Genomic DNA, 27,509 nt, shown 5'->3' with positions numbered 1-27,509 from the left:
TAAATTGAGATATGCTTTCATAGTTGTTTATTTAGACATTATACTTTGTGATGTTTTCAAGTCGGTTTATAAAGGAAAACATAAATTCAATGAAAATTGTTGCATTGTTCATGTTTGCATCATTAAATTACATAAACCATCTTTTGAGTAAATGTCTTCTGTGTTCCGTATGTGTCTTGTGTTTAGGGGCATGAGAACAAAGACCCACGTGTAGTCTGCCTTCTTTCGCAGAGGTTGTACATAACACTTTGCGCATTAAGAATACACCTTTTTTGTTTGTTTTTCGGAACAAAATAAATAGGCCTACTTTAGACTGCATAACAAATGCAAACATTTGAAGGAATGATTTAGACCTCAATCAGCCTTCGATAAGTTCCCCCAAAAGTGCAAAAAATGTCGTTATTAAGCTAGTATAAATAAATGATTTAAAAAATGATAAAATTCTCATAGATAATGGTTTATATACCCTGATTGGCCATAGTAAAAAGTGTTTAACAAATAGACTCATCTGTAGCCCCTTGTAACACCTTAGAGATGTGCATTACTAGCACATAACAATGTCTCCTATGCGGAATCAAGTGAGGACATTGAAGAGGTAAGATAATAGACGAAGCGAGGACACTTCATCAGAGCTAAACATATGAATTACAGATGTGTCAGCCTGGGAGCTTCCTGCATTATTTCCTGAGAATATTGCGAAGTAAGTTCTGAGTACGTGGATTGTGGGTCGCACGGTCCATGGTGGTGGAAGCTTCCCATTGCGCTCCCGCCATTGTAGTCCGTGTTAGAGGATGCGTGATGAGTAATATGAGTCAGATCAAAACTTGAAGACCGAGAGTTAGCCATCGAATCTGCATAGCCTCCTCTGGCACAAAATTGGCTACTCTGCAAATGACTCCCATATTCCCCACTAGCTTGATGGGGATGGTCTGGAGTGACCACGCCTGCCACCGCACATCCCTTTTGTGGAGGCGGGCAGTTATGTGGAGAGCGGCTCACATGCACCGGATATGACGTTGACAAATTATATGCATTTTGTTGAAGTCCGTTTGAAGACTGAGATCGGGGTGAATGTGGCTCATAATGTAAACGATTTACGAGACAATGCATAGAATCGATATATCCTCCTGCCGAACACTGGGTTACTGGACTTCGAGGGGACTGGCATCCGGGAGATGACGCTGTTCCTTTCACATTTTTATCCTTCTTGTATTTCATCCTGCGGTTCTGAAACCAGATTTTTATTTGTCTTTCGGTGAGGTTAAGCAGGTTAGCCATTTCAACCCTCCGAGGCCGGCAAAGGTAACGGTTGAAATGAAATTCCTTTTCCAGCTCCACAAGCTGCGCACTTGTATAAGCCGTTCGGGCTCTCTTCGAGGCAGCGGATCCTGGCGGGCTCCCGTCTCCTACACCACTTTCAGCTGAATGGAAGAAGATACCCGAGATCAATAACCACGGCATGAAGTAGAACTCATACTTCCGAAAAAAACCAGTATATCACACTGCAATTGACAGTTGAAAATGAACCAAGATTCGCATCGATTACAAATGAACACCATTTGTAAAAATGCCAACCAAAACGTGTTATATCGCTGAGGTTTACAAATAATAACATTGTGTTTCCACAACACTAACCTATTTGGTGCACGGGCACGATACACGCAAGCAAATTTCGGAAACATTATCAGATTAGAAATCAACTTATGTAATGAACTGTGGGACACGAATAGCAGTTTTATGAAGGTATTGGTTGGTCCTAATTTTGGGTGGAGGTGGTTTGGTCGTTGATTAATATATTGTATAGTTTTTTGGGGGATAAAGCTGCAGAAAACGCTGTTATTAATAATTCACTGTCAAATCAATTTCTCACCGTGGCCAAAAAGCCTTTTCTGCTTTTTCAATACCAAGATGAGTTTCTGCAATCACATTTGAAAAAACAAACGCCCAATACAGATAACAATTAGCACAAGGAGAGCCTATAAACAAAAGTAATAGGGCATCAACATTACCTAGAACACAGGGATTATCCTCTGCACCATATGTCATAGGCTAAAATCCTAGATTCTTATGTACAATACCACTGTCATATTTCTGTCACTTTGTATATTGACCTTCTGCGTAAATGGGATATAGACAAAAGTACCACTTCAGAAGTTAATGTGCATCTGATTTGGACCGTTTGGAATTTGGAGCTGTACAATATTTGGTGGGGCATCTCGTAGTTTTAGTGAGCTACAAGTGCTACAGTAAATTGTGCAACTGCTCTAGATGCTTTTATGCTTACACTAATCATGTTACAGTATGCATATAGCATAGCTCACTACAACACTTACATGTAACAGTTTGTATATTGCACAGTTTTACACAATGACGTGTTCTTTAGATTGTATTACAGCCACAATGTATATTTTGGTACTGCTGTTGATTTAGCCTAACAATATTATCTATCTTTAAATAATTCGGGATGAGACTGTCAGCTAAATACATACACATTTACATGTAATGGTGCTGCGCTCCACAGGTGTGCCAATTTGCCCTGTTTCAGCATGGGAGAATACGTTTAAATTTATATATATATACAAACAATTCAAGGGATGACATTTGGTGGAGCCTGTGAGAGCAAAGTAGGCATATGTTGACCCTTTAAATTGGCTGGAAAATGATAACACTGATCAACATATTATTCATTAGTACAGAGAACAAAGTTAACCATTTACAAAATGTATGTTTTTCACTTGTCACTAAATTCCAGTTAAATATCCCATAATTCCACAAGTTGAACAATATTTGATCAAATGGAAATCCCAACTAATCACAAAATATAAATGTTAAAAAGACCTTATTACCATATAACCATTATATTATATTAACATATAATTATCAATGCCATGAATATATTAGTACAGCTACCAATTTTAGATGATTTTATACTCCTCGGCATTCATAATACAATATTAGCGATACTTTTGGTCTACATGGCCACCGATGAATTAATGTTAATGCTCTGAAATACACAATATACACAATTAGATAAATATATGTAATATTTTAAAATCAAAGTGAAGTGTCATTTTGCTAAGGGAATATGGGACTGCATACTGTGAAAGTGAGTAATAAAGTGGAAACAAGGTATGCTGTTGCATGAGAGTACCTGAACTGGAACTGTCCGTTTTTTGCCTGGAGTTCTGACGCGTCTCCTTCATCCATGGGAAGATCTGTTTGCTGGAGGCATCAGTAGGGAAGCTGTGCATTGGGTTTTTGCCATTGGATTGATAGGAATTTCTTGGTGGGGTCTGAGTGGGTGAAACGGGAACAGCAGATGGTGGAGGTGGTACAGTGTCCAGGGTCAGGGGTTGAAGGCAGCTGGGGATGTCCGGAGTGTGGCCTGGCTGTGAGGTACTGGTCTGCATGCAGCTCACAGTGATTTCCCCAGACTCCGCAGGTGGAGCTGAGCTGCCAGGGGACTGCAGGGAGTAGGCAGGGTGGTGCTGGTCATTTTCCACTTGAGAGGGGGGATAGACCTGCTGATTGGCATGATCACCGAAACCATTTGCTCCCTGATACGGATAGCTGCTGTATATTGCTGCGCTGTCAAAAAAGGTCGCCTTTTGCATCTCGTTGCTTCCCAGTATTTAGTTTGGAAACTGACAGGGTGCTGACACCCTTGTAGTGTAACATTGGCACCCACGGTCACGTGACACGTCTCCACCAATGTCCTCCTTGGACAGACCTAGGGTAACAAGAGGCATGGTGAGATGAGGGAAAGATCTCCATCCATCTTACTTCTCAATAGTAACCTGACATGTAAAGCCATAAAGAGAAATACAAACAGCTTTTTTTCTGGTGTCCAGGATTTACCATCAAACAATAGATAATACCAAGAAGTGCAATAACAACACTGAAAATACAAAGATAATAGCAAAAAATAATGTGATTAGAAGTTACTCCAAAATATTTCATCCTGTATATATAAAAAAAAACGAATTAATGCTACAGTATATTGACTACATTAAATGTTTATGCATATTAGGTTAAGAAAATATATTTTTCTGTAATAGCAGTATCAACAACAGTGGCACAACTCCTACTTTTATGAGATTATTTTAACATAATATTGTTAAGAAAAATATGCACACGTGATAATGATAGTGATTTTAAGGATATTGATGAACATGGGGGAAGACATTAAGCCATTGTGCTGAATTATGTGTCTTACACACAGAACACTTTGTTCATATGAAATCAGATTCTCAATGAGATGCTCAATAACGCTAGGTTATTTTTTGCTCTATTAAAACGCCACAGCTTCTTCTAAATACATGACAGAATGAACCTCCACTGTTTCTAAAGCCCTCCTGAGAAAGAGTAACAACTAAACTCCCCACCTTCAACTGTGCAAAACTAAGATGGATTGAACACTCAAAGAACCTGAAAAACTAGGCAGCCATCTCCATGACCACATCTTGAACTTTTCTACTGGCCCCACTATAAAGACTCCTGTCTGATGCCACTGTGGGGGTTGATGTATTAGGGTCAATAGGCTGGAATGGTTGCTGGAGTCAATGGACCTAGAAATCTGCTGTAGTTTTGGAGAGCATGGCTTGTGAATCTTGTTTACTCAGCAAATAATACCATTTTGTTAAATAATCTTGAATTTATCAATTGCAACTCAGTACATTCCCCAACTTCAGTGGAGTGGCATTTTCAAGTTGCTAAAGCTCTCTTCAAAAATATCTAATTTACTGACCACTCGCAACACCATTAAAACTGAAATTTCAAAACAAAATTTGCAATATATAAATTCACATATTCACATATTTTTAAACATAGGTATTATAAAATAGTTTCCAATATCATTTTATTATTATTTATATTATTTATTTTTTAAGGGGGGGTGGGGGAGAGTCTTAAGGGAGTATAATATAATGTCACTATATTGCAATGAGCATGTTCATCTTAATGCAAAAGTGCTATCCAGGCCATTTGACTGGCCTAAGACTTCAGGTGAATATTATTATCAAATTGACCTCACATTATTGTTCAACTTTGGTAGCAGCTAAGACTCTTGCTGCGATAACTATTAGCATTACCACTAGTAATAGCATATTCATAGCCCAAAAATAATAACATTATTATTATTATTATTATTATTATTATTATTTGCATTATTATTATTTGCATTATTATTGTTGTTTTTGTTATGCATTTTGTAAGAAAATGTAGGCTATGCAATTACAAAGCCACACATATACTCCCTTAAAAACAAGCATTTTCTTAGTCTAAAAACTAACGATTTGACGAAACACACACGAAAACTGCTAAAGAACTAAAACGGATGTCACGGCAGTGTACCGAACAAGCGATAGAAGAGGTCTAGTACTACACCTTGAGAGTTAGTTCATACCTTTGTTACATGTTTAAAGTTTTCACTGTACAATGCAGATGAACGCTAAATTACATCGTATAGGTTAGAATTATTTTAAACACGTTAAATAGGTTTGGAAATAAATTATGCACACTGTTAAAATGACATCGACAGTTTTGAATAAGTACTATCCCATACACATTCTTAATATTTTGGACAAAATTAAAAAGTGTGCCTGTAATAGTCTAAATCTACTTCCGTTAGACCAGGAGAAAAGTTATTCGTAGCTGTCCTGCACAAGGGGAAGCTAGAGCATGTGAACTCTTCTTGAACCGAGTTTTTAGCCATATGGCCATAAATCATGGGGACACAGCTTTGGAGATTACAACCAAAGGTCTATTTCTGGCCTGCTTACCTTAGCCTGTGAACACAAATACAGAGCACAACAAAATTTCCTTGTTCAGTGCCGAAATCGACGAAGAGAATCCAGTTCCATCCAGCAGAAACTTTCGCAAGCGGTAACAGGCAGAATGTGGGCTAATCGGAGCAACAAAGAAGTAGGTGAAACGTTAAAAAAAATCCTTGGATGCGACTCCAAAAGCCAAATATTTTCGTCGTGTAGAGTAAAGCAATATTAACTCCGATGCCAGTCTTACTAAAAATTCAAGAAATACCAACGTTTCACAGCAACTGAATAATTCTGAACTGGGTCCCTTTTAAAAATGTTGCTCGCTGCAGAAGTACCCTGCAAACGACAGTGAACTCCTCCTAAACACGGCGTCACCAGAGACAAGGAAAATTATGCAAATTAAGTCGTATTTTAGCCCCGAGGACTGCTGCAGTGGGTTCTCCCATTGAAACCTACAAACCTATGGCCATACAACCAAAACACTCATTCAAAAAGTGTTATCGCCATAATAAATTGCTCAGATTTAATATATCTTACGATTCCGTGTGGCCAGTGGAGGTAATGAAGAAACTGAAGACCGATAGGGCTATAGGCTACCCTTAAGTAGATTACAAAAAAAATCAAAAAGGTAATAGCCTATCCGTGCATGCGCTGAACGTTTTCTTGATGCACCCTGGTGTTAATCAATGGGCTAAACCAATCAATGAACCAAATCATTACTAAAGCGGCTTTAATGTGAGATCACATACAGTGGTAAAATTATTATGTGAAGCATTAAACTAATCACTTAAAGCAGTCAAAACATTTTATAATGACAGTTACACCTGCTACAGAATTTATGCTTCAGTGGGTGAAGCAAAGAACACAGACGTGGAAGGGAAGAGGGGAAAACAGAATGAAGTAAAAACAGAAATAAGAAATATAAGGGATATGACCGAGGTACCTCTCTGCATACAAATGCCTTTTTGTCATTTGTTGTCACACAAGATTTATAGCTTCGACCACCAAGGTAATAAAAACGTCTGAAAAAGAACCACTCACAAGGCACAGTTTTTACACAGATATCAGCAAAAACAGCATGGCTGCGACGTGGGAGGGAAGAAAGGGACAAAAAATACGCCCGTAGCATTTTTATCAAAGCTTTCAGTAGGCTAGGATGTTAACAGAAGATCCTCTGAATAATCATTTACTGCTTTGTTTTATAATGTGCTGATTTAGGTTTTCTTTAACACGGGTTGAATGTCTCAAGAACAAAGGCGCTAGAGGGAATCCACATTTTGTGGAATTCGCAATTCTCTAAAATTAAGTATGGAGGAGAATCATGTCTTTCGGCATCTTCCGCAAAAATAGCCATCCGATTCAACCGGGAAGAATCAATACGAAGACCGCTGATCTTAATGTCCAGGGAAGATAATTTAATTTCAAACAGGACAGCATCCTATCAAGTGCATTCAAGTGTATTACCAACGTGAGTTTTATTTACTTTTTAGAACCAAATTCCACTGGACTAGCTTTGGATTTCCAGCACGTGCAGAAAACCAAAAGTTAACTGGTTTTGTTTATTTTGATCACAAGTCCATGTGAGTAGCCTAAGGTTTCAATTCCATTAAATGTCTCTAATATTTGACGAATAGAAAATAAAATTTACTTACAAAACTGTAGTCTTTCTTTCTCCAAGACCGTCGACCAAAGGACCTTTATTTTGGAGGAAATCTGTGAAAAAGAATTATACGTCCAAGGTAAAAAATAAAAGTGTATGGACCAGGCTATTTCTCTTTTAAAACCCACTTATGTAAAAACGAAGAATCTGATATTTGTTCATATTTTGTTTTTTATGGTATTTTGTAAAGGAGCTATTTTGTCAGGAATTTAGGTTCTCTCTAACTTAACCTAAGTAATCGTGCAAGTAAAAAATAGGCTAAAATATAGCCTATATATTATCTAAAAGTGTAGATATGATAATAATATAATAATAATAATAATAATAATAATAACAATAATAATAATAATATAATAATAATAATAATACTTAATGCTTTAATTCAGTAAAAATGTCACAAAATAAAATTTTGTATATCCTATGTTATTTATAAATATACGCTGTTGTGTGGGAGTTCTAGAATTAAAACTGTATGCCTGATAACCTTGTTTTTAAATCGTTTTCATCACCTTCTTCTACTTGTACTTAATGTTAATAATAATAATAATAATATTTTACAACTACTGCTACTACTACTTAACATGTTTATTCGTTATAAGAAACTTCATACTAATTATTAGCTGTTTTTCAGTGCTAATGTGCTTATCCTTATAAGTTAGCCTAACAGTTATAGAATCTGGATCGAAAAGCCATTAGCCGAGTCTATGAAGCGACTAGCTCGGCAGCCGTTGTCCCAAGTCCCAGACACATAAATCACAGAATCACGCAGTGACCCGCGTGTGAACGAGTCGGTCCTGGATCGCACTATGTATCACATTATATTATCGTACTTTTGACGGCATCCAATACATTTATGTCCTTTATTTCACTTTCCGTTGCTTATACTTTGGCTTGAGAATATACACCTTTATAAAGTATTTTCCCTTAAAACTAAAATATGATTTATTTAAAAAACCTACTGTAAACCGCTTCATAGTATTGTTGTACTTTTTGATGAATCTCGATAACTGATATTCATATCTTGAATTTAAATTAATCTTATAATCTAAAATAAGTTCCTTGGTGTGATTTTTTTTAACAAAGACCGTGTCTGACAAAGGCGTCGCCGGCAATATATGATTTATGGAAGTACAATTTAATTGTAATTGGATTACTGGCAATACGTTTCAGTGAGTCACTGAGTGTTCTGGCTGAGATTATCACAGTAGATTACTCCCAGGTATACACTACCACAACAACAGCACACAATAAATTAAGACAAAAACCGCTATCTTGTGCACGCGCGTGTCTGTGAATGAGGTTCAATTTGTATTTTGATTGGCCATTGCCTTTAAAAATTCTACCCCAGAAACAATCAGCGGAAACACCTCAAATAAAATGTATCATACCACAGGAAGGGTTCTTTCTCTCTCCTTTCTGAAAGTATATCCATCCGTGAGACAAGCTCGCCTCAAGAAGCACACCCGATGCCACAAAGAAGGCGTGGACTGTATAAGTACAGTACTTCCACAACTTCCACTTCCACAACGGTGTCAAATATTGCGCGCTACGTCAAATCATACAGTTTCACTTGAACAACCAGCAATGTACTACTAACCAGAATTGCTTAAATTAATGTGCAAACAAGTGCCTTATTTTGTCCTTTTGTAACCTACAGGAATAAACACTTTAAAGGCAGATTAAATGTCAGTCCTCCGGAATGTTCAATGCAGTTATTGACCATTAAACATTGGTTTGGTTTAAGGCGGGGACGGAAGCGAATGTTTAGCCCTCAGCAGTCTTGTAATGTGCACAATGTGAGGGCTTTTCAGCAAGGAAGCCCCTAATGGGTGGTGCGATGATCACTCAGCACTTGAGTCGCCTCTCGTGACTACCGCGCTCTGTGCGCCCCGCTCCCACGCGCTACACACTGACAGTCAAATAAATCAAATGCCTTATAATTACCTGACAAAACGCAAAGTGGGCTCCTTGGTGGTATGTGGAACATGGTATGGGGAGCAGCCTGAAATTAGTTCAAATTGAGGACTCTTTCCTCCTCTGTCCACGGGGAGACCCGGAACTCAACCTGTGATAGTTATTTCCCACATCTACTTGAGTGATGCTGGAAGGCAGCTTCGCCTAAGACTAGCCTAAAATATAAATTAAATGGTTTTAAAGCTCAAAGATTAAACTGTTGCAATATTTTTAAATATTTAACATAAATAAGCAAAGGCAATGTATCCAGTGCATGGATAATCACCTTGTTTTTTTAAGTAGCTACCGCCAACATTTTACAATTTTGGCATGTTGCAGACGATTTAGCAAAAGCAAATTGCAAAAGTATATTTCAGGCTTGAACAATTTATATTCCTGTAATGGCACCGATTTGTAGAGTAAGCATTTTATACAGTTTATTTTGAATTTTTAGTTTCGGAGTTGTCTTTCTTGGTTATTTTTTATTCTTGTCTCCAGTGATGTGGTAGACATCACGCTTCTGGCTGGCAAGGATAGAAAGCGCTCACAATGATAATACATCACCAATGTCGGGTGCTTCTGTCATCACATTCCCGTGTATTTGTCAATAAATGTTCACGTTTCGTTGTTGACTCACGACACTTAAGTAGGATTTTTAGAAGTTCAAGAACTTCATTGGATCTCGCGGACCACATGGGCTCACCATGAGCACCGAAGAGGACTTAACCCCGCATTTGAATTCATTTTAAAAGTGACGTCATAAAGCGCAATGAAGGTGTGGCGCTAAATAAACCTCGAAGTGTTTCCCGCATTTTCTCATTGATTCGTTATCATTGTGATCATGACTAGGCCTACCTATAAAATTCGCATACTCTCACATTAGGCTGCAGGAATAAGGCAAGATGGAAATAGTCTGTCCTCGTGACCGATGCTTCTTGGCAAACCGAATACGCATAGGTTATAGTCTATTCCCACAAATATCAACATTAACCCTCGTATTAAGTTGAAATAGTAACATCCATTACGTGACAGGTGAAATTGAACCACATGGAGTACATTTATTCAACACAGCCAAATAATCCTAAAGCAGTGAAACATTTGTCCCATCTGGCCATTCATGAAAAACAAAAATAACTTTTTTTTATTCCAAACACTATACTTTATCACATTTTATTGAACATAGGCTATTTCTTTTCAAGTAAATTCTTGGATTTTTGCAACTTTGGTAACCAAACAACACTATTGACCTAAATTGACCTGCAACATCATCTTTGTATACAAAGTGTGCAGACATTCCACAACACAGCTGTCGGTGGAAGCACTTCATATAAGTCCATGACCACAAAAGAGAATTTATCTAGTATTTCAGGTAAATGAAAAAATGAAATGGGTCAAATTTCCCCACAACATAGCCTAATACAACGGTTAGTAGTATACGAACGATGGCATATTTTACGGCTCAACTTATCACATGCAGTCAATCCAGTCAGAATCAACGAAAATTCAATGCAATGCAAATTCAATGCAATTACTGAAAGGCCAAGGTTGCTAATGTTTTGTTTTTTTTCTTACAAATTGTTGATGTTGATCTTTTCCCAGACATACACATCAATATGCTGTTAAGACAGTATTCATCCAGAAATACCAGGAGAGATACACATTAAAATGTTCAGTGTTAAATGACTCTTACAGTTAAATTAACTCGTAGGGTCCCTACTGGACTCATATGTACTATGTTAGAGTTGAATTAACACACGGCATTTTGCAGTGTATTTGTGCACAAGCCTGGAGCAGGAAACAAGATTGTAAAATATAGTCTACTCAGTTAATTATCATACTGAATTTTAAAATAAGCAATGGGGGAAGTAGAGTTTGTTATATTCTTTTAAGGGCATCAATGTATGGATACCGCCAGCTATACTCCTCAAGACTCTAAGCAAAACACTAACATAAACATTTGCAAGATAAATTTTAAGGGCCCCATAGTAGTGTCACACTCAGAATTCAATCCAAGGACCCAAAGTTTCAATCCACTTTTTGATGATACTGCTTATAATAGTAATTTATTCAACCTGCATCTCTGTTAACATATGATGCCCTTGAATCCCAACAAAAGACAACAGATAGACAACACTATAGTTCCTTCTGATGTGCGGTGTCATTGAAGAATTAATTTGACATTATTGACAGTCATCCCAAAAACAACCTGTTGCTTTGATTCTTCACAACTGTGGACTTGCAGACTGTGACAATGAGGCATGTAGTTGTTCTAACTAGTATGAGAGCGTTTTCATTTATTTTATTTTTTTTTTTTTTCAGAAGACCAGGCTGAGCATGTCTTGATGTTCCAGAGTTGATTATCTTTCTTACGAGCACAATGCCTGTGCTAAATTCACTTGTCAACGTCTGGTTAAGTAGAAAAACTGGTGTAGGCTGCCCTAGACCTTTTGGTATATCCTCCAAAGTAACCAAGGTTGGTTAAACATAAGCAGAAGTGAGTGCCATCATCATATATGTTGCACATTGCAAGTCTAACCGAAATGCATTGTCCATTTTGAGCATGATTATTAAGTATGAATTGGCATACCTCAACAATTGTTTCTTCCATATCACGATACTGTTGAACAGCCCTTAGTATAGTGCTGTGAAAAAGTATTTGCCCCCTTCCTAATTTCCTCTATTATTGCATTGTTGTCACATCGAATAGTTTCAGATCTTTATACGAAATGTAATATTGGACAAAGGGAAACAGAGTAAACACATTAATTATATAATAATAATAGTAATAATAATAATTTCATTTATTTAATGAAAAAAGTTATCAAACACCCATATCATGTATAAAAAGTAATTGCCCCTTTAATTACTCAATAAACCAACTGACCTAATTTCATTGATGGTTCAATTCAGTTGATTGAACACAGCCAGGCTAAATTGCAGACAGTCCTGTTGGATCCAAACCTCACTCATACTGAACCATCAGAATGAAGTAGTCACCACAAAGATTCTACAAGTACACCATGCCATGATCAAAGGAAATTCAAAAAGAGATGAGAAAAAAGTTGATGAAATATCTCAGTCTGAAAAGGGTTACAAAACCATTTTAAGGCTCTGGGACTCCACCAAATTACAGTGACAGCAATTATCTCCAAACGGAGAACACTTAGAACAGTGGTGAATCATCCCAGGAGTGCCTGGCCTGCCAACATTTCTCCAAGGGTACAGCGACAACTCATCAAGGAAGTCACAAAAGATCCCAGAAGAATATTCAAAGAACTGCGGAACTTCTGGCCTCAGCTAATATCAGTGTTCATGAGTCCACAATAAGAAAGAGACTGGGCAAAAATGGAAATCACGTGAGAGTTGCAAGGCGGAAACCACTGCTAACCATGGGAAATATCTCGCAAAAAAGCACATGGATGATCCCCAAGCAAGCCTTTTGGGAGAACATCATACCAACAGTCAAACATGGTGGTCGTGTGATGGCGTGGGGATGCTTTGCTGCCTGGGGACCTGGATGTTTTGTTATTATTAAAGGAACCATGAATTCTGCTCTGTACCAGAAAATTCTTATGGAGAATGTCTGGTCATCTGTCCATGCGCAGAAGGTGAAATGTAACTGGGTTATGCTGCAAGACAATTATCCAAAACACAAAAGCAATCTGAATGGCTGAAAAGAAAGTTTAGTCAAAGCCCCGACTTGCACCCAATAGAAATGCTATGGCAAGACCTAAAACGAGCAGTTCATGCTCAAAAACCTACCAATTTGTCTGAATTGAAGTAGTTCTGCAAAGAAGGGTCGGCTAAAATTAATCCACAGTGATGTGAAAGACTGATACAAAATTATAGAAAGCATTTGATTGCGGTTATTGCAGCTAAAGGTGGTGGTTAAGTTTAAGGGGAGGAATTACTTTTTCACATGGATGATATGGGTATTTGGGAACTTATTTCATTATTGAATTCACAATTTAAAAATGTGTTATCGGTTCCCTTTGTGTGATATTACATTCTGTCTAAAGATCTGTAGGCTAACTATTCAAGAAATTGGGAAGGGGGCAAATACATTTTCACGGCACTGTACGTTCCTGAGCAAAACTAAGAAACGTTTCAACTTTAGTTTTCTTTAGTATCGCACAGGAACGAACAGTGCGAAACTAAAGCAAATTTGAGTTTGAATAGGCTTGAATAGACTATAAAGTGCACAGCCCACGCAGGTTCGTTAAGTAATCGCACATTTCAGGTCCTTAAGATCGTTTTTTTTTTTAATTGGCTGCAGTCCAGCAAGGCGTTTTTGGTTAAAATGCAACAAGACACATGATTCAGAAAACAGCTATGCAGCAATAAAATTTACGAGGGTCTTTAATTAAGCTACTGACCTAACAGTGTGGATCTAATTCAATGCCTAATTGGGGCTACAGCTGTAAACCATGTTTTCACTGTGTGCTAGGTTTAAATAGGGACATGACTTACCAATAGTAGTTTGCACCTTCTTCATCCAAGGGTATACCACGAGTTTTAGCTCTCGGGGGCATGGACGTTAAGCGAGGGAAGCTGCAGTTCTTGGGACCATCCCCACTATCATTTTTCTGAGACCAGTGATTCTGAAGAATGGGTTCCGTTTGATCTTGTCCAGTAAACTCCCCCTGACATACATCATGACATTTACTTTGTTTTCGTTGAGTCAAAACCGTGAAATAAGTCTTCGTATTGAGAAAATCCAGAATCCTTTGATCCTTCGTAATAATCAGAAGAGGAGGATGTAGCCATTCGCAGGGTATTCCCAAAAAAATCTGAAGTAAAATTCAAAGTTTGCGTTGACCAAGTATGAACTCCTGAACATTCAGCTGCGTTAGTGTTTGCAACCTTTTTTAACACTCATCGTGATAATTATACAGCTCAATCAAACCTAAGATGGTTCTTCTAGTCCGACAAAGAGACGGAGTACAATATCTTAAAACCTAACGGAGCTTGTACCGGTTAAATTACGTCACTGTTGATATCAACATTATTCGTTAGAGGCTATTTCTACTCTTTTTAAATGACATCCATTCCAAAATAATCATGTTGTTCTTTTCAATTGTTCCTTTACGGTTTATGCAGAGGAATTACACATTTTTCCACATTCTAATTTTTACGCCACGCAGTGTCGGAATTCGACCGTCATACTTAGGCTATAGTATTTAGTATAACTTATATTCTGAAGTAGTCTATATAGAAAAAGCAAGATTAAAACATTTCTTTTATAATGCATATAGTAGCTATTAAAGATGCACATAACTCGCCCATTCTTCTTAAGACACAAGACACGTCAAGCCACAGCAAACGTCATTCCTCATATCAGGACTTAAGTGGTCAGCTCAGTCGCTGATCAGATTCCTCTAATGTGCACCGTCTCACAAATCGAAAATTCCTGTCCATCACGGCTGTAGTTAATGTCAGTTTATCTATTTATTTATTCATTTATTTTGAGACAGTGAGTGCGAAGGTGGCTACCACCACCCAACATTTCCACACGCTCATAAGAGTCCAACATTAAACTGACCGAAGAGTGACACCATTTGCTTTTTTATATTATTAGTCTTCGATAAAGACGGTCTTTGTTAAACAGGCGTTTATAGTAAGACGTGTCGTTTGAGAGTTAGACATTCTAAACGCAGTGACCCGAAGTTCACCTCCGACTTTCCAGCACAAACTATATCGTAATGAGAAAGCAAAGCATATGCGCCACCCACAAGCATAACGCAAAAACAGTTGGTGAATATAACGTGTGAGCTGAGCGCCTGTGAAATAAGTCAAATTGTCTTCCAGTGAAAGGCGGGACAAACGACAACATGACCCCCGATCTAAGTTTAGTGCCGTTGGCCTAGACTGCATGACCATTATTTCGGTAGATTTTGGTAGTTTAGCGGCATTATGTAGAATGCTGTCATATCTTTGCTGTAGGCGAAGTAGCTGTAGTTACTATTTTCTTCACATATTTACCTTCATAATGAGTTCAGCTGTGTCTGAAATGAACAAAAATTAGTTAATTATTTGGGCTACCAATAATTATTTTTATTTTTAGCTTCACCAAAGGTATTGGCCTTCTAACAGATTCTACAAATACTACAAATGTAATAAAATTGTCTAATGAGCTATAAAGCTTAAGTATAAAAGATATTCATATAAATGACTAGTTTTCAAACACTATTCCTTTAGCTCATCGAGTCCACAGCACTGAATTAATACATAATGCCATAATATGTTGCACAATTTTAGGTCTGTTACTGATTTTAAAGGTGTAATGCCATATGCTTGTAAAGCTTCACGGTTAGTTTTTTGACACCAAAAACACATAAAACAAACCACAATCTGAATTGTGGTGGCTTTAATAGACAGGAGTTAGAGTAATGATTGGAAAGAACTTGAACTTTTAACTTTTTTTTAATGTGCTTTTGTTTTTCAAAGTATAGTGAAGCAAGAGATCAGACAAATTGTTAAAATGAATCCAATCACTTGAATCAAAGGCTGTCATTTAGATAAGATGCATATTTTAAATCAACATAGCAACCCATTTGGATGTGGATGAGCCCACCACTTTCACTATATAGGCCCTGCTGTTATGCGTTTTTTATCATTTTGGCTCATTTATCCTCAGAAACAGCACAGAGTTCCTAGATGGGTATACCATTACTCCTCATTATACACTAAATTTCATTACATTGTGTTATTTAGCAGAGCCAGAGCAACTTCGCACTGTCTGCCTTTGAGCACACAGTACATTTATACAGTTGGATATTTCACTAAAGAAATCCAGGTTAAGTTCTTTGCTCAAGGGTACAATGATGGCACCCAGCTGGTAAGACAACCCACAAGCTTTGAGTTAAGTCAAATCTACTATTTCAGCTTTGGAACAAAATATAATTGGAATTAATCCACTTTCCTCATAGTGACAGCTGAACAAGTAGGTCTGAAAGAAAGGGAGAGGAAACCAAAATCTGTATGTAAGGTCATGTCTAAGGATTACCCCCAAACCAAACTAAACTAGAAAATTTGGACTTTTCCCAAATGTCATAGCTCATACCTAGCCGGATGAGTGCATAACCACATCCAAGTATCATACTTCGAAGACACATTGAAACTGGAATGCACCCATGGAGAGAGTATTACATCAGCAGCAAACAGGGTTAAAGCAAGCTCTGCAAATTGCTTAAATAAATAAAATATACATACTACATGGACAAAAATATGTGGACACCCCTTCTTAGTGTATTTGGTTACTTCAGCCATACTCTTTTAGCAGGTGCATACAATCAAGCATACAGCCATGTAATCTCCATTGACAAACATTGGCAATGGAATGGGTCATACTGAAGAGCTCAGTGACTTTCAACGTGGCACTGTCATAGGTTGCCACCTTTCCAACAAGTCAGTTTTCAAATTTCTGCCCTGATAGAGCTGTCCCCATCAGCTGTAAGTGGTGTTATTGTGAAGTGGAAACATCTAGGAAAAACATCAGCTCAGCCACAGAGTGGTAGGCCACACAAGCTCACAGAACGGGACTGCAGAGTGCTGAAGCGTGTATTACATTAAAATTGTCCGTCCTCGGTTGCATCACTCACTACTGAGTTCCAGACAGCTTGTGGAAACAATGTCAGCACAGGAACTGTTCATCAGGACCTTCATGAAATGGATTTCCATGGCCAAGCAGCCGTACAGAAGCCTAAGATCACCATACACAATGCCAAGCATCGGCTGGATTGGTGTAAAGCACACAGTCATTGGACTCTGGAGCAGTGTAAATGCACTTTCTGGAGTGATGAATCACACTTCACCACCTGCCAGTCTGATGGACGAATCTGAGTTTGGCAAACACCAGGCGAACGCTACCTGCCTGAATGCATAGTCCCAATTGTAAAGTTTGGTGGAGGAGGAATAATGGTCTGGGCCTGTTTTTCATGGTTTGGGCTAGGCTCCTTAGTTCCTGAGAAGGAAAATCTTAATTCTACGGCATAGTGACATTAGAGAATTGCGCTCTTTCAACTTTGTGGCATCAGTTTGGGGAAGGCCCTTTCCTGCTTCAGCATGACAATGCACCCATGCACAAAGCGAGGTCCGTAAAGAAATGGTTTGTTGAGTTTGGTGTGGAAGAACTTCAGAATTGGAAATAACTGCAAGCCAGGCCTTATTGCCAACCTCACTTATGTTACAAGGATGGTCAGTCAGCAGATTTTACAATGACCTTTGGAGATGAGACTCAAATTTGTGCAACCCAAGTGGGGTGTTTTATTTACAAAAGTGCTCCCAACTCTTATACAAACATTTACATGTATATACAAAACCAAAGAATCAGCACATCAATTATACTCATTCAACAACACTCACCGACTGCCAGGCCCGACTGAGAGCAAAATGACCTGCTTATATACACTACACTTATCTATATACGGACTATACCATTTCCATACAATATTCAATTATCTCAGAAGAAATTAAAGTATTTTTTTTACATATAGAAATCATTATACATATATTATCCGTTGTTACTTTATGTCTTATAATCACATATCTAATTGGGTATGAGAAAATATTACGAATTTACTTTATGGTCTCCCCCCTTCTAAAATAGTCAATTCTTCTTGTCCAGCGCTTCCAATAAAATATCACAGAATGGTGACATTCGGATTACGTCATTCCAGTTTGAAAATGGGACAAACGAACTAAACCACGGTTAGTAGCGAGTCCTAACATTGCGTTTATTGAACATGGTATGCTAAAATAAATTGATTTAATGTTTGAAACCTGACGTATATATTTAAGTGATTTGCAGTATATTTTAGTGGCGAACAGTACAGTAGCGAATGTGTTTGAGTTGTCAAACCGGCAAACATAATTGGTGCGCACTACATTTATGAAAGCGGCGTACTCGCACCAAACAACCGCTACCATAAGCAGATAGTTAAAACGCGTTTAAAAAAAGTTTAATTATGTCCTAGCAGGAAAGGAGGGTTATATTTATGTATAGTCAGTTAGACGTTGAACTGGTTGACTATTCACATACAATTTTTTCTTCATCGAAAACAATACATCTTCCCAGTTACACCAAATTTGCTCGACAGCAATGCTTAATTATTTACTTTCTTATACCACTGTTAAATGCAACCACATTTTGTGTTACTCTAAAACAAAGCAGAATATGGCTAGTAGGCTGCAGATAATCTTTTGTACAATGCCAGAGCAGTACTCAACATATAATGCATGTGTTGGTAGCCAGAGCTAACTTCCAGTACGACCTGATCACAGATATGACGTCTTTAAATGGAAGTGTGCTCAGAGACTATAAGCTCAAAACAAACTGGCAATAGTTTGTAGGAATGCAAGCCAGAAAGTGGCTAAGTCTGCTCTATGTCTTGAGCTCAAAGTCCAAGATATTAAATTCATCAGCTACGTCAGCTGTCACGCTTGCATATGAATAGGAGATACAAAATTACCAGTTCAGAAGTAATCTGTGTAACAGGCATCCAGGTTATTCATGGATCTTCATCCCACACCTTTACAAATTAATAATACGAAGTGGGATAAAGAAGAAAATTAAATAATTCTTTTTAAAACCAACTGCACTCCACTTTCACTCGAAGATGTGGGTGGGACTGGGAGGGCATGTAACAAATGCATATAATCAACATGATTACAGAATGTCTGGCAAGAATTATATTGTAATCTTTTAAATAGTCTGATTATTAAAATATTTACCACCTTGGCACTGCATATACCCAGGCCTGGTTTTTGAATCAGCATTGAGAGGAGACGTACCTTGAATAGATCGCCATATCTTCATGAGCGTTGTGTTAGCTTTCTCCATCATGCTTGATGAAAATCAGGTCTTAATGGTTAGGAAAAACTGGCTGCAAGAAAGTCAAATGATGCTCAGTGTCAGTGTGATGACTCATGTGTGCGGTAAAGGGTACTGCTGGGCATTAACTCCCCCAAGCCATAAAACTTTTTCCACCATGTGATTCTTTATGGACAGGACACAGCAGCCTATCAGTTTCTACCACACTAATTAACTATCAAATTCAAAGACAACAAAGGCCAATCCCTTTAAAAGTTTATGGCTCCAAATTTAAAGAAATGTTCATGGCTAAGACCTGCATGGAAACTCAGATGTCCTGTCTGTTAAAGACTGTTTAGACATCACACCTGTGGGTTAGGTACACTTCACAGCAGGAATGTTTTCCATATTTTACTTTCTGCTGTTATCATTAATATTTTCAATGCATTTTGTCATTTATAATATTTAAATTTGCATTGTATTGACCTAGAAAAAGAGAAGATATAGGAATATTTTTGCATTGTGAAGTGGAGGGCTTAATTAATGAGAAATTTAGAGAAAGCCATTCTGTAAAAATTTCACACTTCTGTGTCAAATGTGTGATTTGACAGGAGCAAGTCAGCTTGGCTTCTTGGTTTGCTCATACATGGAACAAAATCATGTTTTTTGTTTTTGTAAACCCCTGCACAATTTCTATTGTTAAATTTATACTCAAACAGAAAATCTTGGAGGTTGAGTGTCTTCAGCTATTGTTGTGCGCCACCCACTGGATGCAATGTCAAATTGTCCTTTTAGAATGGTGGATAACTAGATTAAATGAAGGCTGAACATGTTACACTGTATCACATATTTACTCACAATAAGCAAAAAGAGGACACAATAAAGGATGCAATTCAAAATCTGAATCACTTTCATTAATCATAGCTAAAACCATTGCCAAATAAATATACTGCCCTTTACCTTAGCTGTTACTTAAATAATGGCAATATATATTTCTCTGAATAGAATAATAAACGTAGACATACACTAGCTTCTGCATAATAGACTATTATACACCACAATATAAAATAAACCACAGGAAACAGAATTGATATTGATGCATTTACAAAGCTTGAAGGTTGTAGTACGCTAATTTGGAGCTAGAAAAGGGCATTGATATGATGGCCAAATGAACTGCATAGTAACACAAACAAATGTTCAATAAAGTGCATCTAATATGGCAATCAACACAGACAGTATTTCTTTTAAAGGTGTAGAGTTTTAAATGCTATATCTGACTGAGAAATAGTATATGATTGACATACATCCTTAGGAATGTGTGTATTTGTAAGCAACCCGTTTATTTGTATTGTAGTGCTTACGACTAGTACTAACAATAAAGCTTCAATAATAACTACAATGCTAATAGTTGTGTAATGATGATAATATAAGTACAGAAATGCATTATTCTATACTTGTTACTAGTATATTTATTGTTGAAGTATATACATGATGATGATAACTGATTATTATTGTAATTATTATTATTAGTAGTACCAGTGGTAGTAAAAGTAGCAGTAGTAGTATTCATAATAATAGTAGTAGTAGTAGCCTAATACTACAATAATAACATCAATAAATTACATTTTTCAACCTGTGGAATTAGCTGTGCTCCAGTGTCTTTGCATTCCATTCTGAATCAAAGTTACGGACTGAATCCAGTCCAAAGGCACAACATCCATAGGTGCTTTGATTAAGGATGTTGCTTTCAGTGATTTTCTCGCTAGCTTGTACAAATTGTTAATGCAGCATTGTTATGTAAGGTTGGATGAACAATAACGTGCCATTATTTTATAAGGCTTTTTAATACCATAAACTAGTCATAACACTCAAGCTATGCTATAAATATGTCCATATCGTCCATTTTTCTGCAGTTGCCTGTGTGGACTGTCCATGCATATGTCCATGTCTCTGTTTGCAGCTGCCAAGAGGTAAGTCCAGCCTTTTTTCTCCCTTAAGCAGAATTACTGTTGGTAAAATAATTTAGTGGATCATTCTTCAAGGATAGCAGATTAGCTTTGTGTATGTCTGTCTGTGTGTGCACATGCGTGCATGTTTATGCTTGTGAGTGCACGTGCCAGCATGAGAGATGCCGGTTGTCTAGCCACTGTTTCCCTTTCCAGTCCTCCCTAAGCTTGAGCAGCATTTAAAAACGATGGTCTATCTGTTCTTGACAGTAAGACACATCAACATTGGTAAATTACATCTGAAATATTGCATACTTGCTGGTGAGTAAATAAAAATAATATAAACATATATAACATGCTGTATATAAATCTAATGATATATAAAATAGTATATAGCATGTTATCTTGTATATAGGCTAATATGTCCTACCATGTGAATGCCTATTTTTTTTATTTTACATTCAGTAGTAACAGCCATATAGTAGTAGTAGTAGTAGTAGTAGCAGTGATAATAATAAAAAAATAACATTCATGCACATTGTAATCAAAATCGTAAGACATATTTCATCGGAAACAACAAAACGAACAAAAACTCTTCATTTGCGGTCATTTTACAAGGTCTTGAAAAAATAACTTCGGGTTAGGTAATGCTTTACCTACATTTTCTCACCACCAGGTGGCAGAAATCGTAGAAAATCTTCATAAACGCATAGCAGTTTTCCAACTTAAGGCATGATCCATTGCAAAAAAACACATACAGTTCAGATCAGATAAGGCGTTTGCGTTAGTAGTATACGCTAAATCGCGAATGTATGCATTCAGCATGATCCAGGCATAGGCTACACCAACCACAGTAGGACAAATAATGATTTTTAAATGGCAACGGTAACAAAAACGACATAGACGACAAAAACAACAGCATAGTCTTCATCCTATCAAATTCTGTCAAAGATTTTAAATAAATTATAACTATTACTATGAAGATCCAAATGTTTTCAGCTCTTTTATAGAATTCCATGTAACATAAATTCTACTTCTGTTGATATCCGTTTGAATAGGCCTAATTATTAATGACCAGAATGTGTGGCTCTCTTACCGTTACGTCGAGTCCGGATAGTTAGGAATTGCAAAAGCACTGAACAATATGCATGACAGGTGATAGAGCGGGAGCACATAAACAGAATCTGCCCTTCCCCGACCGGGAACATTCCAAAAACCACACACTTTGCAATAAAAACTCGCCATTGTCACCCGGGAGAATTTCTTTTTTATGCCAAAGCTTGCAGGGAAAAAGTTGTTCATTCTTTAGGCAAGATACCTAACTGACGACCAGTTTAGACAGGCCAAACGTTTCATTGACTTTGTTCGCCCCAAAACAAAATCCTGAGATCTGAGGCAGAGGGGAGTAGCTTATATGAGGAAGAAAGTTCAGTTTCACGGCTACAATCCACATGACCAACAGTAGCCAATGGAGAGAAGGTTCCACTCGTCAAGTCGTATGGCAAAGTTGTAAATTTTCATAAACAACAACAGATTTATGGCTGTTCCTCCACCGCGAGGGGGAGTAAATCTGCCAGGCGCCATTTTACCGGGCGAACGATCGCAGGATGAGCTGAGGTCTCAGCAGACAGATGGCACTAAATACAAATGTTCTTTGCTGTTTAATACAATGACGCTTAATAATGTGCATCGCTCTTTTGTAGTATAGTCACGGTGAGATTTAAAAATACATGGACGGAAATTTCAGGCTGGGTAGTAGGCCTAGGTACATTCAAACGAAGGCTTAACAAATGAAAATATCTAAGAAACGTCATTTCAGGATTTTATTTTATTTGTTATAGGCTACATCTTCTCTACTCCATGACGGTTTTTTTTAAAAAAAAGAAACGAATAGGCACCTTCTAGTTTCCATCCCATTTTGCGTTTATGGTATACGTGCACACTAAAATGCCTAGTGTTAATTAAACTCTAACAGTGTTAATTCAACTCTTAGATAACATTTGATCCCAGTCTGGAATATGGGACCAAATGTTATCTATTAAGTGTTGAATTAACACTGGACATTTTACTATGTGACTTAACGAAAACGTAGTCCACTATCTTCAGATTTCGCACATTTTATTGTGCTTATCTTCAGCAGTGATTCGTCTTCTTGACTAGGAGTGACATAGGCTAAAATTGCACTCTTCGCCCTCTTTATTCCACTTTATTTAAACGTTTTGGGACCAAATTTTGTTGTGGCGTTTGATGAAAAGAACGTGATGAGTGAGGGTACCACTGTACCACTTATGGACCGGTTAAACGATTTCTCCAATTCCATATGGTAAACTTCCGGGCCCAGATCTCGACTCCAGTTCTGCTGACCCGTTAGTCGTTCTTCCATTCTACACAGCGAACGCCGTCCTCCATTAGCGAACTATAGAGCGAGGCCCATCATTATCATAGCTACGGAGGGCTTGTTTAACACTGCTAACATTTCTGATGTTGGTAGCCTACATTGAATAACCATTTAAACTCGCATTATTAATATGAATAACGTCCTAAACAGCGACTATGCAATGCCCTTTCTTGTCTTAAAGACGCTGTTCAGGAGACAACCAGAACAGCAACCAGACGCTGAATTTGTTGGTTGGTTTTTAAAGCTTTGGGGTGTTGCTCTGTGTAAATTGCTATTTACCGGCTGGGGGTTCCTGTCTGTCCCGTTTTGCGACTGTCTCTAGGTCAGAACATTGTAGACGCGTCCTTGTTCAGAGGAGTAGTGTTGGAAGGTCTTCTGATCCTGGTATAACTGCAGCTGAGAAATTCCACATTATAAAGCTCATGCAGTGACAAGAGGCCACTGAATTTCTTGATATTGTGATTTAAGTGCGCTGGGGCCTATAGAGCAAGATGAGGGGTCACTTTTTTCCGACCACTATTCGCATAATGAGAGGAACTACTGGCGCTGGTCTGTGATTTGTTGCCCAAGACTCTACCATGTCGTTTTTACGACGTAACGTGATAAAAGAGGGCATTACTTGTAAGATTTACTCGAAACTCCATTTTCCTCAGAACCAAGTTTATTCGCATGTTAAAATCAACCATTGATGTGGGCGTAGAAATTTTTTAAATTAACGCTCACTTTCAAATAGCCTAATCACAAATTTCTAAAGTTCACAGTTTATTTATTATTACGAATTATTACTGGCATGTTATGTACAAATTATTATTATTATTATTATTATTATTATTATTATTATTATTATTAATAATAATAATAATAATAATAATAATAATAGTGTTGTTATTATTATTATTATTATTATTTATAAATAATAAGTAACGGAAAACAAACCTTTTTCTATTTGATCTCATCTATGCTGACATAAGTATCAGATAAAGTAACCTACGTCTGTAAAAACGTAATGTATTGGAAATGCAATACATGCTATATGCAAGTGAATGTGGAATATTATGTTAGTCTTCAATAAGTCACTGTTCTCCTTAAATTCACTCATTTTTTCTTTATCTTGTTTGTTCGTAGATGTTTCCATTCAACCCAAGATTTAAGCTAAAATGCTAATGTAATAGCATGCATTTTGTCTGTGCTATTCAAAGTTGTACCTTCAGGCAATGTTTTTCTCAAGCTGTTTACTATGCTTATGGATCGCGACATACAGCTAGCAATAAAACGACCTCAAAAGTAATTAGATTTATAGTAGCCTATAGCCTATAGTAGATTTTTCATTATTGTTAAAATGTAAACAAGATATTGTTGTTTTGACACGTTTTTTTCTGAAACAGGAATGTTCGTTTTAGTTTAAAAAAATAAATAAATTACGATGTAGATATTGATGGTACTGATATTTTCTCTGAAAAGGAACATTTTTACGGCTCAGAGTGAAATGCTACACTGATTCAATTCGGAATTATTCTCCGTGCATTTTTTCCATCCTCACTCAGGGACAGTTTTTAAAAAAATTATTATTAATGGTTATTTTAAACTTGAAAAAATGAGTTATTTGCTCTTTCCGGTGTAAGGTCACAAACTGGTAACTGAAACCAATGGAGTTCTAGTTCGAGTTCTTTAAATAATAATAATAGCCTAATAATAATAATAATAATCGTTCCAAAAAACCTACTATTCAAAGGATTTAGAAGGTTTACCTGGGTAAAAGCTTTCCGAAACTGGTTCGGTCCCTGTCAGTGCTTGTTCCTTTAAAAGATGTTAAGGAACCGAATGTGGAAATACAATTCCTTCTTAAATAATTTAGCAAAACAACGGAAACTATGAAGCTATTTACATAGGCCACAACAACAGCTACGAGCTCGGCTACTACTACTTCTAATCGGACTAATGGTAAAAAAAAAAAAAATTATTATTATTATGAAAATAATAGCTATTAAAGCCTGTTCACTGATCATTGATACATTTTTAAAAATATTTAAATAATAAATAAGAAATAAAACGACTAAATAAAGTAGTAGCCTAACTATATAAATTGAAAGCAAAATAATTTACGTGACTGGGATTTAAGCCATTTATATTTTTCTCTAGGTCACAAGACAGAAATACTGAATGAGACAAAAACCGCTTAATTTCATGACCTTGAAATAATAATAAGGCTCAAACAAATCTCACAAGAACAAAACTAATCTCACACGAAAAACCTGTTATGATGCGAACATATTGACAGATATATAGCTAACTGCAAGGTTACCTGAAACCCCTTGATATTTGACGACAATTTACTTTTGTTTAACATGATTATTTGTTTTCTGATGGAATTCCGCCAGTATCTAAAACCAGGATAATTTGTGAATGGAACATTGCTGCCCTCTTCTGTTCATTCTGCAATGGTAAACAAACGCAGTGGCCATTGCTATTCCTGACGGTCCCCTCTCTCCTCGCATTAAACTCCCTTTCCACAATGTTTTAATGGGTTGGTTTTAAACAAAGACGAGGAGATTCCATAAGAGTTATAAGACTTGGGGTATCCATAACATTTCGATGTTCTGATCTTTTTTTGTTTGTTTGTTTGTTTGTTTTGTTTCAAGAATATCAATACAAAACAACGGCTTGACATTTTTTTGTGGAAATTCGACTAGATTTCCCATAACAGGTAAACAAAGGGAGCGAGACGGTGAAGGGGAACATGGTCTGGGAAGCCAATAAAATGGGTTATTTCCGCTGGCCTTTTGTATCAGAGAGGCGAACAACAAATGGATGCTCCAGTCTGGAAACATCCTAACTACCGCCGGACAGTCATAAACTAATTAAAAGAGAAATTCCAGACAGTATGGCAGACTGCGCGTTTTATTGTGCTGTTTTAGAAATAACCTTTGAAGTCGGGTCCATCTGCAAGACCCCGCAGCCGTGCAGCACTTAAACTGCCAGACTGTTGGGGTATAAGACTGTCCAGATTATTGTGTGTCTGTGCAGAAATGCCCGGGCTATTTCAGTTAGGCCTGTACGCGGCGTAGCCTACACAACGTAACGTTTTCATGAACTGTGTTTGGTTCCTGTTATGATACAACTGTGCGTGGTTAAACCATCACCGACCTGATTAGTCACGGTTGTTTCTTTAAATACATGTATCCATGTGTCGGTTCAACTGAAATACAATATTCGCGATATTATTTTAGGATTCAGCTGTTGTAGCGCTCAACAGCTTTCCTAAGTTTCTCCTTCCGCCCTCGAGCGCTTTGCACCCCATAAACTGTTACAACCGTGATTGTCTTTTATTGCTGTAGATACAGCGCGCCACATCCTTTGCCAAGACGCAGAGCAAGTGGTGTAAGACTGTTTGTCCAGAATCAAAGCACGTTCAATTTTGGTTCACATATTTGCCGTTATGCCAATTGCTATCACTCTATAAACATGACCCTGAAAGCAAATACGCGAGATAGTGTGAGCGGGAGCTCGCCCACATGCTCTTATATTGATCACCGTATAAAATGTTATGCTTAGGCCTGTGTAATGTTCTCACCCCAAGGTATTGCAATGATTTCCACACCTACCGGCTAATAATAATAATGGAGTTGTGTGTGTGCGTGTTTACAAACCTATCAGAACTGACTACTAATATTGACAATAAACATACAACAAGTAAAACAATGTGAGCTAAAATAATGACAAATGAAAATTCAATGAGTATTGCTCATGCGTTCAGTAGCAATATGTATTTGTGTTGTCTGAATAGAATGGTATACAAAATTGAATTATACAGACTACAGCGCATTTGCACATGATTTGTATCCAATAACGAAATGATAGCCTATATTTTTATTTTACTTTAAAACACACTCTTTCTTTCGTGCAAATATTGATTTGTTTACTAATTCTTGTATCATTTTATTTCTGTTCTGAAATTTATGTTGTGACT

The 27,509-nt window shown here is 37.2% G+C and overlaps 1 protein-coding gene and 1 long non-coding RNA gene across 4 annotated transcripts in view; one reads left to right on the top strand and one right to left on the bottom strand.

Moving 5' to 3' along the window:
• Nucleotides 1-10: 10 nt before the first annotated feature.
• Nucleotides 11-22,536, bottom strand: LOC118217804 (homeobox protein Hox-A3a-like). Of its 3 annotated transcripts, XM_035399887.1 has the most exons (5): nucleotides 22,241-22,536; nucleotides 19,180-19,271; nucleotides 7,427-7,487; nucleotides 3,152-3,730; nucleotides 11-1,421 (listed from the first exon to the last, which is right to left on the bottom strand). In XM_035399887.1, the coding sequence occupies exons 4-5, from the start codon at nucleotides 3,612-3,614 to the stop codon at nucleotides 646-648; spliced, it is 1,239 nt and encodes a 412-aa protein (XP_035255778.1). In that variant the 5' UTR covers nucleotides 3,615-3,730; nucleotides 7,427-7,487; nucleotides 19,180-19,271; nucleotides 22,241-22,536; the 3' UTR covers nucleotides 11-645. The 3 variants fall into 3 exon arrangements, with proteins under 3 accessions (XP_035255778.1, XP_035255958.1, XP_035255863.1); XM_035400067.1 differs by lacking the exon at nucleotides 7,427-7,487; XM_035399972.1 differs by lacking the exons at nucleotides 7,427-7,487; nucleotides 19,180-19,271; nucleotides 22,241-22,536 and adding an exon at nucleotides 5,781-6,150.
• LOC118218122 overlaps nucleotides 18,023-27,509 on the top strand; it is a 31,292-nt gene continuing 21,805 nt past the window's right edge. The window contains exons 1-2 of the long non-coding RNA XR_004763379.1: nucleotides 18,023-18,096; nucleotides 21,112-21,168. This is a non-coding gene — a long non-coding RNA (uncharacterized LOC118218122). The remainder of the gene's footprint in view (nucleotides 18,097-21,111; nucleotides 21,169-27,509) is intronic.

This window comes from Anguilla anguilla, chromosome 1, assembly GCF_013347855.1.
Source record: "Anguilla anguilla isolate fAngAng1 chromosome 1, fAngAng1.pri, whole genome shotgun sequence".
In the NCBI taxonomy this organism is placed as follows: domain Eukaryota; kingdom Metazoa; phylum Chordata; class Actinopteri; order Anguilliformes; family Anguillidae; genus Anguilla; species Anguilla anguilla.
This window is presented reverse-complemented; position numbering and strand designations above follow the sequence as displayed.

Coding starts and splice junctions, on each gene's coding strand:
- LOC118217804 (XM_035399887.1), bottom strand. CDS start 3,614: ATGCAAAAGGCGACCTTTTTTGACAGCGCAGCAATATACAGCAGCTAT. Junction 1,422..3,151: donor AACGGACAGTTCCAGTTCAG/GTACTCTCATGC, acceptor TCTTCCATTCAG/CTGAAAGTGGTGTAGGAGAC.